This window comes from Diaporthe batatas (assembly GCF_019321695.1).
Source record: "Diaporthe batatas strain CRI 302-4 chromosome Unknown Contig00002, whole genome shotgun sequence".
Lineage (NCBI taxonomy): Eukaryota > Fungi > Ascomycota > Sordariomycetes > Diaporthales > Diaporthaceae > Diaporthe > Diaporthe batatas.
In genome coordinates this window covers 934,630-953,207 of record NW_025408549.1, presented here as the reverse complement: position 1 = coordinate 953,207, position 18,578 = coordinate 934,630, and the positions used below count along the sequence as shown (strand labels likewise).

The window sequence follows — 18,578 nt, the reverse complement described above, 5'->3', positions numbered from 1 at the left end:
GATGAAGGATGTGAGGGTGAACCACCAGCAAGGCCAAGAAAAAAAAACGTAACCGAAAGAGTTCTGGTGATCAGCGCAGAGCCGCTTCAACGCCCCTGCCACGACGATTGGTGGGATGGGCAGAAGAGAGAGACAGAGAGAGAGAGACACAGAGAGAGACAGGCCCTCCCACTTCCAGAAATAGAGGAACCGGGTACGGGCCCCGCCCCCAGTTGCGCTGTGCTGCGCTGCTTGCTTGCGTGCATGCGTGCATGCGTGCATGTGTAGATTCTCTCATGTGCGCGCGGGTGCAGACTGACAGCAGCCGTGGTACCGACGCACATTCGTCATAGACGAGGCTCTCGCGAGGAGGACCGCAGATACACCTGGTCCGACCTTTTTTCCCTTCTTCGCGGCAACGCTTGTGCAACGTTGCTCGGGGCACACACGCACACACACGCACACACGCACACACGCACACACGCGGCTAAGGCGTGGTTTGTCCTCCCTGACCCAGTGCTTGGACCAGGCTCTGGGAAGCAAGTATCTGCGAGCGTGCGAGCCATCCAGAGGGACCACCGCAAGCAGAGCCCCACGCGGCTGGCTCTCTCGTTCCTCGTGTCTGCTGGTGGGATGAGCAGTTGTGGTCTGCCAGGGGAGAGGACGGTCAAGACCGGGTGCTCTGGGGCTACTTGTGTATTTCGCCCTCGTTATTGATCCTTCACCAGGTACCATGTCACCGACCCCGAGCCCAGATCAATCTCGTTCAGCGATTACACATCAGCTCTTCCATCAAGACGTAGGTATATACAATGCCAACCCCGCGTGCGCCTAGGCCTCCGCACTTGCTTGCAGCGGTTAGACTGGTAGATCCATATCATACAGCCTCATTTACATGTCCATTACTAGGTAGTTTCTGCCATCCCGTGCATCATATTGACTCGTCATCGCATCGATCTTGCACTCAGGTTCGCAAACGCGTCCGGACTGTGCCGTCCATTCGACCATTCCATCCCGAGTGCCATCATGCTGTCTCGGCTTCTATTTCCGACCATGGCGTCCATGCCCGAGGGCTGTGCCGCAGCTGGTTGAGGTGCCCCAGCCCCACCGAGGAACGGGTTCTTGCTACCTGCTGAGGTCATAGAAGCTGCCACGTCAGCCTGGTTCATGGCCGGGTTCTGGATATTTGAAACCTGTGCTGTGGGCGCCATTCCTGCCTGCTGTCCTGCCTGCTGCTGCTGCTGCTGCTGCTGCTGCTGCTGTTGCTGCTGGGCCTGATCGAGGTTGGTATTCTGCGCCTGAGGTGCCAGCTGTGGCATATTGTACAAAGCGAGGATAGATGCCTTGTCTGCTCTCGGTGGCGCTTGTTGGGCCGTGGGCTGGCTGAATTGGTTGAACTGGTTGAACTGGGCCTGCGGCATCGGCGCCGCCATCGCAGACTGCGCGAAGAAAGGGTTGTTCATCTGCGGCTGTTGTGGTTGCGCAGGCGAACTGTAGAAATTCTGCTGGCTTTGCTCCGGAATTTGTCCCAGAGAGGTCGGCGTGGCCATGCGGGTCGGAGATCGCGCAAACGGGTTATTGGCGTAGGAGCCCCCTGTAGGATTCGGCATCAAGCCGGTGCTAAGAGACGGGAGTTGTTGACCTTGGTGCTGCTGAGGATGTGGTGGTTGCGCATTGGTCAAGAATGGGTTGTAACCAGTATACATGGGCTGTACTGGTTGCGCAGGCTGTAGACCGGGCTGCTGGCCTTGCTGAGGGTACGGGGGGTTACTATCAAACACATTGCCAGAATAGTTCTGTGGTAGTGATGGTATTGGTGGCTGCGCCGACTGCTGGTTCATTATCATCATCATCTGCTGCTGCTGCTGCTGCTGCTGAGGAAGACCGCCAGTGTGGTGGGGGAACAGCGGTTGCGGAGCTCCGAGAGACATGTTGGTGAATGCCTGATTCAAAGCGTCGTTCGACTGCGTGGCTGTCAGACCAAAGGGGTTATTGCTGTAGTAGGGATTTCGGTTTGCCATATTTCCGGTCGATTGGCTTGAAATAGGCTGGACCGGGGATATATCGAAAGGGTTGTTCGAGGCAGACATGGGCCTTGCCGTTTCCGCCCGGGACACTGTCAATCCATTCAAGCCATTCATACGACCTCCAGCAGACGCTGGTGGGCGGACGACACTCGGGAACTCATCCACTGGGCTAGCCAAGGGCGACCGACCCTCTAACCGCACAAGGGACTCTATTGTCCTCTCCAAATTCCCGTTGACGCCCTTGAGCACGACCTCGTTCTTGCGATCGTCTGTGAATCCCAGCTCCCGCAACTTTGCCAGCTTTTTGTGCACGTCGTCGTCACTGTCATAGCCGAGGCTAGCCCCAAAAACCTTGGAAACTTTTGGTCGGTGGCCCTGTTCTGGACTGTGGGGAGGGAGCGGGCTTGAGTGTGCTGACCGAGGGCCAAGATCCTTCTTTGATCTCGAGAAGAGCGGGAAAGTCGATGACGCCGAACGGAAGCTGAACTTGCTCGTGTTCTTGGGTGGCAAAGGAGGTGGCGTCTCATCGGATGTCGTACTCCCGGTGTGGTGTCTTCTTGCGGCGGTAAAGCCCTGGTTCATATATTTGGACCTTATGTACCGCTCGATAGCAGAGTCTGCTTCGTCCGCGTCGACGGGGATCGAGGGTCTCTTGTTGTCGGGGTTGTAGACCTTGTTGGACGAGACGTTTCCGACCTTTTTCATGTTCTGGCCGGGCGTCAACAACCACCTCGGAACGAGCTACCGGAGCGGAGGGGCTGGTTTCTGGACCTACCTCGACCTGCTCGTTTGTCCAGCCGTCCATGCTGAGCGATTTAACCTTGGACACATGTGTGCCGAGTTTGCGATGGATCGATGCGCATCGCATGCACAAGAAGATGCCCAACTATTGTCGAGTCAGCGTTGTGGGAGGTTCCAAGGGGAAAGAAGCGTTTTATTCGCGTGAGGGAGGTTGTCGAGACGTTGCCGAGGGCGGGGATCGCACGTACGCTCCATGATGCCCAGCCTGCGTGTCTCTCGAGGTTAGCGGTGGCCGTCAAGTAGAGACACAAGAACTCGGGACCGACCTGGATTCCGCGCCTGGCAGTCTGCGCACTGGTTGTTACCGGGGACATTCTGCACGAGATCCTGGAGAGTCTTCTCGTTGCGAGCCTGCTGGCGCTTGCTGAGGGCAGCGGCCATGTTGGCGGTGTTTGCAGGAAGAGGACGCGAGGCCAATTGCGGTGTTCACAGTGTTGACAGTGTTGACAGTGTGGAGGCAGTCTTCTAAGGCGTCGGAGCCTTCCTCGGGATGGCGACACGAAGAACTCGAACTCGACGGCGATAGGACGGATGGCCGGTACGTATTCGTGGTACAATTACGGATTATTGTCTGGGTGTGCTTGTGCTGGGGGCCGACTCGAATCGATTTAGCGGTACACCGTGCTGTCGGGGAACAACAAGAGGGGCGCGGTTGTATGAACCCATACATAGTACGTCAATCCAATCAAATCTTGGGCGTCAGGGGCGATTCATACGGAATTAGGATCGGATATTAAGAACAGGGGTCAATCTGGAGGTGGGATGGGGACCAACAGAGCCACATTAGCGGGGGGGCCTTGGAAAAGGCAGGTAAACAAAAAGTGCAGTGGAATTGGAGAAATAGAGCCCAAGGGTGAATGAAGCTGAGTGAAGCAAGAGGTATCAAGTGGTTGCCAGGATGTGTGAATCCAGGGCCGGTTCGTGGACGGAGGATGATGTGATGAGGGAGGAGAAGCGACCACTGGCGGTGGATTTCTCAATTAAGCCTGGGGCCGGCGAAACATGGGGAGGGCCAACAACGGAGCAATGAGTGGTGGTGTACGGAGTACCCACTTGCCTACCTAGGTGCCTAGGCACGGCTGGGACAGAGGCTAGATGCTCAGCTAGGCCACCTGCGCCGCGCCTGTGCGTGCTGCTTACGGGCCACTTCCGCCAGCTTCGGAAAAGGGGGCTCACAATGCGTCTGTTTGTATTGCCAGAGCCCAGGACGGCTCATTGCTTGCTGAAGCCTGAAATGAAAACTGCATGGTCACCAGCTCAGGAGGTCTGCCTGTATATTCAGCAGCCGCTGTAGGACTGACTGCTCTCTGTTGTTGCTTCAGGCGGAGCAGGGGCTGCCAGCAGCCTTTCGACACCCGGCACTTTCAGGCATCTGCTACCTCCCAGGCAACTAGGTCAAGTTTCCTCTGTCCTCGAACACTGACTGCCACATGGTTGGTCTGGTGCCAGCTGGCCAACACCTCGGCTGACGAGTTGGGTTGAAGCAGTTGGACCAAGTGCATCGAAACCGAGCGGAAAGCCTCGAATCTGTAGGGAAGGGGAAGGGCATGGGACCATGGCGGTGCTTTTTGTCTTGCTTTCCGCCACCCAGCCTCCATGTTGATGCTGGTACTGATGTGACCAATGCTTTCGTTAGTCAGTGTCCTAGTCATATACTAGAATAGCCACATCCACATAGCATCTTATATTTTTCAACTAATGTGTACTCCCTCTGCCCCTTCCAGGACCCCTTCTGTAATACCTGGTATAGGAGGTATTATAAAACATTCAAAACTTGAGTGATAGAGCAACCCCTAATACTATCTGTAGCATTGTTTTTAAAAAAGAATCATTTTGACGGTACGGCACCATAGGTGCTGATGACTGTTTGGAATTAGAGTTAAGTCAATTACACAGGCAGTGAATCTATGCATGGCACATATTATATTTACCTGAAAAGGTACCTTAGGCATAACGTAAATTCGCCTAGGGGACTTTCCATCATTCCTGCTTCATAGAGGAAGTGAAAGAGTAGATGATATTTCAGCTGATTGGATCTGCCCACAAATTTCCAGACTATTTTCAAATCTCAATGGTGAAAATAGGATTCAAACATGGAAACTTGGAACATACCTAGGTAACTACGGGTCAGATTTGCACTATGGATTAGACTCAGATTGGAGCTTTGACTGCCAGCACTTGAGGATTACTTGAGCACTCAAGTGCTCGAGCCAGGTGATGATGACTCAGGAATCAAGAATTGGTTTGTACCAAGTGGGCAGCTTCTTTGACAACAAAAACGAAGACTTGGGAAGCCTCACACAAAGCCTCGCAACCCACACTACATTCTTGAACAAGACTGCCCCCCCCCCCCAACCTCAGGACCTTGACAGGCTGAGACACAAACTCAGATGGATGCCACTCATTTGATGCTATCAAAACAGATCTACATTGACAATGATTGATTATTACAAAGAGCGGGTTGTATTAGTCAGGAGACGCCTTGGAGCACATGAGCACAGGTGCAATTTGTAAGCGGTCTTGTACACATTGCATTATCAAGCCGACTAACTTGTAGCTTGTTCAATAATAGGCCGTCCACCCACGCCTTAAAGCTGCACTATTCCTGCTGATGACAACATGTAACTGAAATCAACCCACCCGGGCAGATACTTGAGTACATATGTAGTCTCGCTAGACCGTGGGCTACTTCTGTCCACGATCAACGCCGTCGTCAAGACGGTGCCCCTTAGCCTTGTCTGTGCGTCGCAAGGCTGAGGCCACAAGCACCTATCGTATTATAACTATTGTTATCGGCATCGTGTTCTTTCCAAGCGCTGGGTCTTGAGTGCTTACCACCGTATGAAGGCGCCATGTATGTCCTCGGACGTATACGGAATAGAAGCGAAACCACATATGTAGTCTCGTTTCTACCAACATCTCAAATTATCTGTCAGCTGCCCAGAGAGGAGTGACCACCGCAATCTGCAGACATGGCTCCTATCCGTGTCGCAATTATAGGCCTTTCGGCCAACTCAACAACCTCATGGGCTGCAGAAGCACACCTGCCGTATCTCCTCCTCCCCCGTGCCAGGGAGCACTACGAAATCGTCGCCCTCCTCAACTCCAGCGTCCAAGCCGCAGAGGCGGCCCGGGCTCACTTCAAACTCCCCTCCTCCGTAAGGGCTCACGGCGATCCGACCGCATTGGCAGCGGACGAGGGCGTCGACCTCGTCGTCTGCTGCACGCGCGTTGACACCCATGCCGCCCTCGTGAGGCCCTCCCTTGAAGCGGGCAAGGCCGTGTTTGTCGAATGGCCCATTGCGTCTGGGTACGCCAGCGCGCTTACCCTAGCCGACCTCCCAGGGTCAGCGAGGAGTATCGTGGGCCTCCAGGGCCGCGTATGCCCGCCCGTCTTGAAGCTCAAGGAGCTGATCGGATCGGGGCGCGTGGGCCGTGTGCTGAGCAGCGAGGCGCGCGTCTTTGCCAATATCCTGTCGCGCGACTCCCTATCTGAAGGGCTGTCATACTTCGCGAACCGCAGCGTCGGCGGTAGCCCATTGACCATCACGTTCGGTCACGTCATCGACTTTGTGCACGATGTGTTGGGTGAGTGGGACAGCGGCAAGCCCGCCAGCACGATGCAGATCCAGCGGCCGCGGATTCATATCCGGGACGCTCATAGCGCTACGGTCAGAACGGTAGAGTCTGACGTGCCGGATTTCCTTGCGATTCATGGGAAGCTTGCTCCCGGGAGGAGGAATGTCGTGGATGGGGCATCACTCGCCATCAACTTTAGGCTCGGTCCGCCTTTCAAGGGACAGCCGGCCTTCGTTTGGAGCATCAACGGTGAGAAGGGGGAAATACTGCTGACGAGCCCCTCCGGACCGTACATCTTCTCCGGGGACTCATATCGTGAGCCCGTCCAGATCCAGGTTCACGACCACGAGACTGATGAGGTTGTGGATGTGGAGGCGAAGTGGGAAGATTGGCAGCAGGAAATACCTCTGCGGGCGAGGAGCACTGGCGAGATTTACGAGCGGTTCGCCAAATGGTGGGACAACGGAGCTTCCGGGGGGGCTGGTGGGTTGCCAGAGGCAGAGACTCTTCCCAGCCTTGCGCAATCTTTAGAGAGGATGAAGGAGTTTGACGAGCTTTTGAAGACATTGGAGTGAATTGGCAACTGGTTCGAATTGCGGACCCGCCATGGGCAAACATAGACTGTTACCAGGAGAAACCACTAGGACGGAATTCCAATCGCCCGCTACAGGCATACCACTAAAAATATTTACTGGACACATGTGTGGTCCGGATTTCGCGACTGACGGCGGTTTGTATCAGTCAACATATCACTCAAATCCAAGCGCAAACAAGTCAACTGGTACCTCTAGGGTACTCCTCGCCCTGTAGCCTGTCTGCAGCAAATTTCTCGGTAGGGACTGTTGGTATATTTTCTTCTGTGCTAGGATAGTGTCGAAACGCAACACTAATAATGGCCGCAGAAAACGGCATCACATATAAACAGCTGCGCCCGTTGTGCAGGACTATACTGCTGGGCCGCATCGAGAAAGTTAATTATGTGTTCGTGCCGCGGCCACTTTTCACTGACAAGCAGGAGATAAGCAGGAGGAAGCGTATCCGGGGCACAATCAAGGCACCTGCGGTCAGGGGCCTTGATATCAAGTGCGTAAGAGCTTAGTACAACTTGTGCTCCAAGGTCATGTCCGACTCGGGTTCGAGGCCGACGCATGCGCGGAAGATATTGGTCAGCGCAGCGCGTTGCTTGGCCAGGGAGTTGATCACCGGGGCGCCGGGCGGCGTGAGCGGTGCCTTGAGCATGTAGCTGAGGACGCTGAGGACGCTGTGGAAGCTCTTATAGCCGTCGTCGCCCTCTGTCTTCCACTGGATGCGCGTCATCATCTCCGTGACGAGCACGAGGTCGATGATGAGGGGCGAGGCGAGGAGGGAGTCCTCGCAGACGTTGAAGATGCTGTCAAAGTGAGACTGTCAGTAACTTCTGACACTCGCTGATGAACTGCGTTGGGAAACGAAGAGGCTGGCAGCACGCGACTCACGAAATCGTCTGGTGACCGCCCATGAATATCTCAGCATAGTACTCATCAAGGGCACGTTTGTTATCTCCAACTGCGGGCATGTACTTGATCACCACTGTGTGATCAGGGTGCTCGCCCTTCTTGTACAGCACCGTGTTCGCCTCGACCATGTCGTCGACGACGTTGGACTTGGAGATCTCCTTGCTCCGGAACTGCTTCTGCGAGCTGAGGTTCTTGCCGTCGTTGTTTCCAAGGTGGTTGTAGCTCGCAATGGACGTTAGTTTGATGCCCGCGTTGATCAGAAAGTCGACAAGGGCGGACTTCATCTTGGTCTGGCCCGACTTGAAGTCATCACCACCGATGAAGGCCCCATGGCGCTCGGCGAGAGCAACTGCGCCAGGCACGAATGTGTTCTGCGGGCTGCCGTTGATGAAGGGGGTGTTCTCAAGGATACATGCCACTGCGAAGACGGTGGACGGCGAGATCTCCTCGTGGCCCTGCTCAATGGACTTGAGCAAATTGTCGGCGGTGTCGTTCACCCCCGGGACAATGTCAGCGTAACGTTCTGTGTTGGCTGTCCACTGGACTATGACCTTGTCAAGACCATGTTGAGCCTTGAAGTCACGGATGTCCTTGCGAATCTGCTCAACATGCGCGGTGGAGGCCTTTTTGCCCGGGAGGACGTTGTCAGCCCTATCCTCCTGGTTCGCAGCAATGAAGTCGGGGTAGTAGATGCTCGGCAAGGGGCGCATCTCGGCCATTTCCTTCTTCACCATTGCCTTGAGCGTAGGCTCCAGGACAGCGGCACGGTCCATGGCTCGAGCAAGGTCCATGGCGCTGATGTCCCAACCACCAACGACGAGGTCATTCGGGTGCACCATGGGAAGCACATCGTGGAACGGGATGTTCACATCCGCGTTGGTCTTGGAATCAGTTCCCAGCTTCATGGTGGAGCCCATGATGAGGGACCCATAGTAGTTGGCAGCACGAGGGCCTTCACGAGTGTCCCACACGAGGGCGCGGCGATTGGCGATGATGCCCGCGGTGACGGTGGTACCATTGTTCCCGCCCCAGCCAACAAGCATCATGCCAACCTTGGGCACCTTGCGATCAACATGGAAGTTGTACACAGTCTCATGGGGAGTCGCCGTGTAACTGCCATCGTCGGCGGTGGCCACGCTGGTGGTGCGGTAGATGTACTTGGACAAGATCTCACTGTCCGTGTACTTGACATTGGAGGAGTTCACCTTGAAGAGAGGTTTGTTGTCGGTACCATGGCGAACTCCATTGCCATTTGCCTGTCCGTCCCCGTACGCAAGGCCCGCAGCAGCTTCCTCGGCGTGCGGTGCCATGATGGCTTGTGGGCCAAGGCTTGGTTTACTTGCGCGATATGTGATGACGCCCCTTAGTGAGTAAAGGGCGAGTCCGCTGTACTCCCTCCTCGAGAGGCACAACGGGCTCCTGCGTACGGGTGGTGGACGCTGGGCAATGTCAGCCAGCCTCCAGCAGCCCGGTTCATTGTTATGGGATCTTACGAGTTTAGGAGATTGGAAAACGTCTTGACGGTATCCTGTGACCGCAGCCCGAGAGCGCGATCGACTTCTGAGAAGTGCTGAGTGAGGCTGAGGATTCGTAGATACTTCCACTGAGGTTTGTCCAGAGTACTGAGTGAGCCACGTCAAGGCTGCAAGAAGGGACGCCTGGGACAGAGCGTATTTAACACTCGAGTATGCACGTCTACAGGAGCCTCCGGCGGTGAGAAGGCAAAGCGACCCGAAGATCCCGCTATCAAACGCTAACCAAGGCCGCCAGCAAAGCACGCGACATTTCACAAGCCAATTTCCCGAAGCAACCGTCAGGTACTGAATCATTGGGCAGAACAGCCCCTCGCTCTCGCACATGCATAACATTGCAGCTGCAAGCATGCGAAAACACGAGCTCAACCATCGAGCGAGCACGGTATTACCACGGATCAACAGGAATGATATGCTTGGCCTGAGCACACTGCATGTCGTGCACTGCCGTCTTCCGATGTGCAACGCGGCTGTTGATCCTGCTCTGCATCCGAGCCTACCGACACTCATTCTTACTTCCTCCGTGAGGCAAGCACCAATCTGTCGACCTCGGGAGCTTTGCGCCTGGGCATCGTCTGTTCAAATCTCACATAAAAGCCATCCCTACTAGTCTGGTTCCTTTCGTTATTGCCAAGCATTGATGCCCGGGCCTTTTCGGGTCCTTTGAAGCAGACTGAGCCTGGAGGGCCGCGCATCCAATAGACCACAGCGCGCTGTATGTACTGAGTACTCGACACGATGGCTTTGTATCAATGCATAAATGCCCACGTAGCACGCGAGATAGTCGATCTGGTGTAGGGCGTTGTGTGAAGCAATGAATGCCCTGCCGGCCACTGTCCATAATTATGAAATCCAGCCCCCATCAAGTGCCTTGCTTTCCTGCTACATCATGATGGGCATTGTATTGGCGAAGGCTAGTATCACCAGGTCCCTCCGCCTTTGGTGAAGTGGTGACCATCACTACGCAGAGGGCGACATAGAGCTTTCGCAAACAACGGTAGTGTTCCCGCGAGAATCCTTCGTTCAGGTTCGGGTTATCAAGGTTAGGAAGGCAAGAAGGAAACAGCCATGGCCGCGGAAAGTGCAGACGTACTTGTATATTTTGGCTTTGCGCATTCCTCGAAGCCTTCGAGTCACAAAGCCTGGCTGGCACAAGGCAACCAAATGTGGCCTAACAGGACAGTTACGCGATTCCACAAGAGAAATCCGACCACACAAGCCAACCCCCAGAGTTGAGCGTAGACCCGAATGCCGCTTGAGGGAGGGCTGGGAGCACTTCTGCCCCGCTGACCGTTGAACACCATCGTCAGGAACCACTTGCGCTGTTGAATGAGCCTCGTGAGCCATGGCAGGGGTCGCCGCCTCTGGGAGCAGCACCAAATGGCGATGACACCCACGATCCCCTTCCCATCTACACAGCAGAGGCTGCATGTATGATTGCCACGGAATGACTACAGCCACCGGCGGGATCTCGGTTGCCTCCAACGCATGGTGGCCCGGAAATGTGGAGGGCTGGCTGAACCTGAAGCCATGGGTAGAATAAAAACGGCGCAAGAACCTGGGCGGCGGCGGCCGATGCGACGCGGCTAGCTTGTTGGATCGCCGGGTTCATTTACCCACAACAGATCTGTAGGTGCCGCCACAACCGTGTTTCATAATGGCGCCGCACTCCCCGGCGCTGACTGAGACCGGACTGATCGGAGCGTGCTCGATACGGCGGCCCTATATGTCGTCACTTGACGATCGCCTCGAGGGGGAGGTAAACTGGTAAGGTTCCCAACACTGACCATGCCCTTGACCCGCCATGCCTGTCTGTGTCCGAATGGCGCGAGGTTTGGGTGCTGTGCAGAGTCCTCCAAGGGCCGGGCGGCCTCGAAGATGCCGTCGTGTGTGTGCCCCAGCACTCTGGCACTACCCACCCAGGTAAGTACTTGGGTAGCTTGGCGCCGGCGGACGGAATGACCACGGACCAGAACGTTCTAAGTTGTGGCAGGGGACGGCTGCGCGGTGGCTCCGTAAGGGCCGATGCCGCATGTGGCAGTCTAATTTGACATTCTCCGAGCACACGGGATCGAGGCCACGGCGAGGACTGACTGACAGACAGTCTGTGTGCGGCCGTCGATGTCGGCTGCCAAGGTTAGCCTTCAGATCCCCAGCTTTTGCGTCCCCAGACGAAGGAAGCACACATCGGTGCAGGCGCCACCTGCTGGCTCGACGATGCAAATGAGGTGCTGGGGATCGTCGATCACTTTGACAAATGGGGCTGGTTGGGTCTGCTGGTCTGCTTTAGGGTTGTGACCTGAATAAGGATTTGCTGGTTGGGGGACTGGGGGGACGAGATTGAACTGATTGATTGACGGGCAGGCTTCTGGATCGGCGCCGGGGTGGATATTGGCCCCAGGGCCGTCGAGGGCCTTCCCAAAGTGGACACTTTGAGAGATTGCACTTTCCGTGGCATGGAGGGAATGGGATTAGGGGTCCTCTTGTGGCGCCACCTTGGCCGTGCTGATTGTTTGGTTCATGACCACTTCGGGATTTAGGCAGTCGGGGCCAGGGCAACGGGGCAACGGGGCAACGGGGCAGCGACCATGGATTGGGTTGTGGTTCGCTCGGCATTGGCACGGCTGGTTCGAGTTGTGCACGCCATTGGACAGGCTGGACAGGCAGACAGGCTGGACTAGTAGGACAAGAACGTGATGGATGGACGGGGCCCACGAGATTAATTACACAATACGGAGCACACATACTGTACACAGAGCCGCCAGCCCGCTGCAACCACACCGTCCAGCACTGCTCCGTTGTCAAGATCGGCTGCTACCTGGATGCCGATGAGCATGTCCTGCTGTGTATCCGGCTACCCTGAGTCCTGACTCGGCGGTGTGCCCTCGTGGATAATACATAGTACTATCACTGTGTATGTAATATCTATCCGGTTTTCTGGTGGGTTCTGCGGTAGAGAGGCAGGGTAATAATAGTATGAGCACGTTGGATATGGAAGCACCAGATCACGACCGAGTAGACTTTTTCATCAATTGGCGGAGCTCGGAACCGAGCGAGGCAGGTAGGCCGACCACGAACCGTGTCGCATCTCGAGCCTGAGCCTGGACTCGAGGCTCACTGGCTCAGTCGTTCGGGCCGCGAACTTCCATGGTGTGCCCTGGCTCCCACGGCCGGCGGCAGCGGTGGAGCCAGCCATTGTGTACAAAAAAAGGTGGGCAAAGCTACAAGAGCAGGCCAGGCTCGGCGCTGGGCGCTGGGCGCTGCGCAGAGCTCTCGCCCGGCGCCCCAAAAAAGAAACGTGCTACGCGCCTGTATATTTGACACGGCTGCGTGTCTATAATTGTCGTGCTGGCCCACGGGCTGATGCAACGGGCATTGACAGCAACACATCGTCTGAATGCGTTGATACAGTCGAGGATGATGCAAAGGCCCCGCTCGGAGGGTACCTGCTCAAAGTAGGAAATGTGAGGTCAGGTGAGGTGAGGTGAGGTGAGATGAGATGAGATGAGATATGATTAGAGATCGGCACACCACGGGTTGCTGTTATCTTGGGCGTGCTCGACAATCACTGTCTTCACCGTTTCTCGCCCCGATCGACGACGTGAATTTCCGCAATCGAAACGCGCCCAGCTACCGAGTGTCAGGGACCACTTTATCACCGCCTCTAGCAATCCATCTCCTGCAGGTACGGTCTGCCCCGCCTGCGGCTGTTTCCCCCTTCCCCAGGCGGACTAGCGGCCATCTGGGGCGTGCCTCCCTCGAATTCGAACCCAATCCCGTCCAGTCCCACCCGTCCTACCGCCGTGCAGTCCTGCTACCTTGACACCAGTCCGATTCCGTTCAATGCAATTCAACTGCCTTCGTGTCCAGAACGAGCGGCCTGCAGACTGCAGACTGCAGACTGCACACCGCACCCCTCTCATCTCCTTGCCTCCTCGCCTCGCGTCTTCTCCTCCCAGCCCTTCGCCGTGTTATCCCAAAACATCGAACCTGACCTGGCCTGGCTGGCTGGCTGGGCTGCAACTCCAGGTCCTTTTGCTCTTGTCGCCTCGCCTGCCTACCCACCCACACCCATAAAGTAGTCGGGAATGACGCTCTGATGTTTTGGTGTGCTATTGGATACCTGCCACATATGCCACACATGCCACACGCACAGTAGCTACATCATCGCCTTATTAGTCCGCCAGTCCGCCACCCTCACTTGTCAGAACTGACACCTGCGACCAGTCTGAGGGACACTAGCTACCACAGTAGCGCCGTCTGGGCCACATGTCACAATCACTGCCCACTACCTATAGTACCTGGTTGCGGGTACACTGGTAGACACCAGGCCAGAAGGGGCCAGGGCTGGGGCCAGGGCCAGGGCTGCCGTCGTCAACAGGAAGCCAGCATTGCGCCAGACGGCCTGACGGCGAGCGCACACAGACTCAAACGGTTGCCCGGCAGGGGTCCAAGGCCCAGGATCCAGGTCCAACGATCTCCGAATTGCTGCTACCTTGGTCAGGGGTAGCGTCGGCCACCACCAATCCGAGAGCTGCCTCAGCACCCACCTCGGCCGCTCTTGCTCACAAGGGCAGCCCGTCTCGACGACCGCCCACGCTCCACGCTCCACGCTCCACCCTGCTGACTGCCTGGCTCCAGGAACCTCCATCCACAACTCGAGACACTCTCTGCAACACCGCAGGCGCAAACAAATTCGGACTCTTCCCACCTTTTGCTCTGCCTGTCTCAGCCAATTGGTCTCCCCTCGTCATCTGGTCTTGTGTTTCCTTGTTTTCGAAACGTGCTCTGCCCTTGCACTCGACCGCCAACCCGGAATCAATCCTCTTTGTACCGCCGCGCCCTCGCTCCCTGCGCCGTCCCATCCCGGCTGCACGCCCACTGGCCGGTTTCACTACTCGTGACCACACCGTCCTATTGTATGGCCTCTTGCCTATTGTTCAACCACGTTTCGCATTGTACTTGCGGCCTTCCCAGGCATCAGTCACCGCCGATCCGAGATCGAGCCCACGGAGATCTCAAACTTTCCCCCCTCACGTCGCCAAACTCTGACACCCACGTCACTTTCCGCCACGACGGTACCGCAGAATTCCTCGTCTTCCAGAACAAACAAACACAACAGGCGCGTTCAAGGGCCTGCATATCAAACTTCACTCTCAATCAATCAATCATTGCGTCTTGTTCGCATCGTGAATCAACACAATCTTAGTGTCGGGTTACTCATTACACCACGCCTCGCAGGGCTGTCGTCCAACACGCCCGGCGAAACATGGCGGGGGCACCGAGAGAGTCGAGCTTCATGCCGACAATCAAATGTTCATCATGTGGGCAGCAAGTCGAGCTGTCCATGATGGGCGACCATGTCTGCGGCAACAGCGCAGGTGGTGGCGGCGGTGGCGGCGCCAGCGCTCCTGCCGCGTCCATCGATGCGTTCTCACCGCTATACAAAGGCATACATGACAAAATCAGTGTACCACCAGTTGACACTGCCATGGCCAGTCCGTCGCGATCCTCATTCGCCTATACCTTTCTCCAGACAACTGACAACACATTGTACAGATCGCAGTTATTCGCGGCAGCCGTTGACACCGCTCAGCTTTTCCAGTGGTTCAAGAAGTGTCTCACCTAGGACGCCAGGTGCCCGACCAAGTATCGGCAGGGCCGACGATTATTTTGCACCTAGCATCGCCAACGACGACCAGAATCCCTCCCAGGCGAGGAGGTCTGGAGGCTATGGCGGCTTCGGCGATCCAGATATGTATCCTGGTTACGCGCCAGCGAGCCCGCAGAAAAAGGCACCGAGCCTGCTAACGCGCATGGACGACATCGCCCCAGGTCCCTTTGGAAATGGGCAGTCGCCTCCTAGGGGCAGATTTGGGGGCTCACCGCCACGACGGATGAACGATGAGCCTGAGAGGCCCGGTACTTCTGCATCATCTGGTAGCAATGGAGCCGGGAGCATGGGTCCCCCGAGGGTACCGAGGAAGAACGGCTACGGTGGTTTTGGACCACCCCAGCGAGAAAATCAGGATGCGGATGCCTTCGCTGGTCCAAATCGGTCCAAGACGTTCCCCAGGCCAAACGAGGAGCTCGAGCCGCCACTACGCACTCCTTCGGCCCCCGGCCCCCGGCCAGATCGCTACGACAAGTACCGGAATCCGTCGACAGACATGAATGGGCGCATGGGTCCAGTCGTAACCCGTGCGCCCCCTCCGAGGACGAGCCTAGTGCGCCCGCCGACCTCTGGAGGCAACGGCCCGAGTATCAACCTTGCTGAAGAGTTTGGAGACATGAACCCGTATCACTCACCCTCGGTGTCGGTGTCATCCTCACTCTCCCAGGGATCCAGCCAGCCCAGCTATCCAAGCTCGAGCACGAGTCCCGCTCGCTCCACGGCATCGGGCCACAAACCATCCAACACATCTGGCTTCGACAATCTAATGAATGATATACAGGCGTCCATGGATGAGCTCAGCCCGAGGGACTTGGACAGCCAGAGGCAGGCGCCGAGCGCCGAAGAGCGATATGACCCTGCCATACAAGGTAGTCGGGCTCCTTCGATGCCTGCCTCCAAGTTTGACCGAGACGCGCGGGTCGACCCGGCCATCCAGGGAGGACTTCGATCAGGATCCTCGCCTCTGCCGCTGACCCAGGCTCGGGGGTCTCCTCCACGACGCGACCCGGTTGCTCGGGGATCGCGCGGGAACTGCAGGGCATGCGGCGATGCAATTGTGGGCAAGTCCATCTCGAGCGCTGATGGGCGGCTGTCTGGTCGTTACCACAAAGCTTGCTTTGTGTGCACAGACTGCAGCGAGCCTTTCCCGACGGCTGAATTCTATGTGCATGACGATCGGCCGTACTGCAAGCTCCACTACCACAAGGCCAATGGCAGCGTTTGTGGGTCATGCCGTGATGGCATCGAAGGACAGTACCTCGAGGATGAGAGCATGAAGAAGTACCACGTCCAGTGTTTCCGCTGTGGGGACTGCAATGTCGTTCTGAGAGATGGCTACTTCGACGTTGAAGGCAGGGCATATTGTGAGAAGGATGCATTCAGACGACTGCAGCCCCAGTCGTACAGGCGGAGCCCATCGATGAGCTCCCAGCGAAGCTACGGCAGCTCGAACCTCGCACCCCCGGGCAGGCCAGGAATGCGTGGACCTCCGCCCAGCGGACCTCCTTACCGACCCGGCATGCCGATGGGCAACGGCAGACTAGGGCCGCCTATGGGAGGTGGTCCAGGTAGAGGGCTTGCCCCATCAGCCCCTATGCCCAGGATGGAGAAGAGGAGGACAAGGCTAGGAATGATGTAAAAGGCGAAAATGTTGCAAACGGTTGGCCATGTCCGGGTATCCACACCGCCCTGGATTCGACATCTTACAAAAGGCTTCGTTTGATACGGAGCTGTTTCTACCCAGCGCGCGACCGATATTGCTCTTTTCTTGGACTTTTGGATCTCGATTTCGACTTGATATTTCAGCAGCAGCTAGTGCAGCAGCCGCTCTATACCCCGACTATTGATTGCATCTGCATTCTTCCTTCATATACCCATTCGCTTCCGGCTTTTATTGCGACGAGCGCTTGCTTGGTCGTTGCGAGGTGCAGTCGATTTGCGATCTATGTTCTTTGGTGGCACCAATAACCATACCGACCTCTTGTCCATACAGAGGGGTTTTGGAGTGCGCCTCAGCATTTTTACGGCGTTCAGGCATTGGGTTTTCGTTGAGGAAATGAATTATTGTGTAGGATGGCTCCAACCGGACATGAAGCTCGCATACGGCCAGCTCAGTCTATCTTGTTATATGGGCGGGCACCTCTAATACTGCCGAGGCGTATGCTGGGTCTGGGTCCTTGGCTGAGTGCCATTCAAACAGGCCAACGAGTCGAGCTTGGCAGATGGAAGCAGATGAGAACGGACGGGCCAGAAGGCTCATTCACGCGACTGGTATGATGAGAGGTTACAAGGAGAGACGGCGACCCGAGTCTAGGCGAGGGCGAGGTCACTTGACCGTTTTCGTATATATACCTACTTATATACATCTAACCCACGCTCTGAGCTGGGTAGGTGGAGATTCTGCAGCCTCTGTACAATGGCGTGGAAACATTGAATAACACAAGATAATGCCGAGAATTCGTCCTGTCCACCCGATCATATCGTGTCAAACACATCTACTGTACATGGCGGACTGAGCAACAGGCTCCACTGGGTGTGCGGCGAACCGGCTGACCGGGTACGCCTTTACGCATGTACCATGACCTGCCCTGGCCGTGATGGCAGTGCCAATCCCGAGTTCAGGTGGTCTTTAAAGGGTGGACTGTCTGACTGTGACATGCAACGCCGTCATTGAAGAATGCTGTCACATTTGAGTACACGCAGCCCACGGTGAACAGCCATCACGGTTACCTTGTGTCGCACATTGATGAGAAAAGGTCACGGGGCAGGGCCGATTGGGCTTCAGGGCAACCCCACCGAATGATACTCTCAAGCCTCCTCATATCTTAATTCGCAACATGCCAGCAGGCGGGAAGGCTGGAGAATAGGGGACGGGAAGATGACAGGATGTCCACTCGGTAGTTTGTTTGTCCGCCATGGAGGAAGAACCGGCGCCCGTGGCCGTGGACGGTGTGGTGACTTGCCCACTTGTAGGTACTGTGTAGCTCTCCTGCCGTGTGAGCACACCACCACCCAGAAGAAGATGGGATGCCTGTGAGGCGGGCAGGGGGAGCAGACAGCAGATAGGCCAGAGAGGTTCATTTGGCGGGCGACGATCCGCGCCGATCACAGCGATCTGTCTCTTTCTTGGCCCATTTGACACGGGGGACTGCGCCTTGGGGGGACGAGGGCAGCTGGGGCTGCTGGGCAGGAGAGCTGGCCTGTCAAACAGCGAGCAAAAGTTGAGGGAGGGTAAACAACTCTACAGGACTATGCTGCAGTGGCAGAGTGGCCGGCCGAGTTTGAGTTTTGACCCTCCTATGCCTCATTTTGTTTTTCATTGCGATGGAACGCAGGACCGACCCATGGTCATCAGTCCATCGGTCCATCGGTCCATCAATATTTCTGCTGTTGGTAGGGCTGAGTGAGGCGACTGGCTTGATTTTTAGCAAAAGCTGGAAGGGGCCCGAGGGTTTATTAGGCAGGAGACCCCAGATGCCGGAATACCAAT

General features: G+C 56.3%; 4 protein-coding genes across 4 annotated transcripts; 2 read left to right on the top strand and 2 right to left on the bottom strand.

Moving 5' to 3' along the window:
- Positions 1–599: 599 nt before the first annotated feature.
- On the bottom strand, positions 600–3,809 carry KVR01_001546 (uncharacterized protein). The gene is made up of 4 exons (XM_044785433.1): positions 3,074–3,809; positions 2,996–3,012; positions 2,782–2,892; positions 600–2,714 (listed from the first exon to the last, which is right to left on the bottom strand). The coding sequence occupies exons 1-4, from the start codon at positions 3,186–3,188 to the stop codon at positions 924–926; spliced, it is 2,034 nt and encodes a 677-aa protein (XP_044649501.1). The 5' UTR covers positions 3,189–3,809; the 3' UTR covers positions 600–923.
- Positions 3,810–5,573: 1,764 nt separating this feature from the next.
- KVR01_001437 (inositol-3-phosphate synthase INO1) lies at positions 5,574–9,594 on the bottom strand. Its single transcript, XM_044788148.1, has 3 exons — positions 9,376–9,594; positions 7,862–9,321; positions 5,574–7,776 (listed from the first exon to the last, which is right to left on the bottom strand). The coding sequence occupies exons 2-3, from the start codon at positions 9,190–9,192 to the stop codon at positions 7,482–7,484; spliced, it is 1,626 nt and encodes a 541-aa protein (XP_044649392.1). The 5' UTR covers positions 9,193–9,321; positions 9,376–9,594; the 3' UTR covers positions 5,574–7,481.
- On the top strand, positions 5,780–6,961 carry KVR01_001288 (uncharacterized protein; the record flags this gene model as incomplete). The annotated part of the gene is made up of 1 exon (XM_044792445.1): positions 5,780–6,961. The coding sequence occupies one exon, from the start codon at positions 5,780–5,782 to the stop codon at positions 6,959–6,961; it is 1,182 nt and encodes a 393-aa protein (XP_044649243.1).
- A 3,837-nt stretch (positions 9,595–13,431) lies between the features above and the next one.
- KVR01_001575 (uncharacterized protein) lies at positions 13,432–17,545 on the top strand. The gene is made up of 2 exons (XM_044788122.1): positions 13,432–14,912; positions 14,974–17,545. Exons 1-2 carry the CDS (start codon positions 14,684–14,686, stop codon positions 16,725–16,727), a joined length of 1,983 nt encoding a protein of 660 aa, XP_044649530.1. The 5' UTR covers positions 13,432–14,683; the 3' UTR covers positions 16,728–17,545.
- Positions 17,546–18,578: the final 1,033 nt, after the last annotated feature.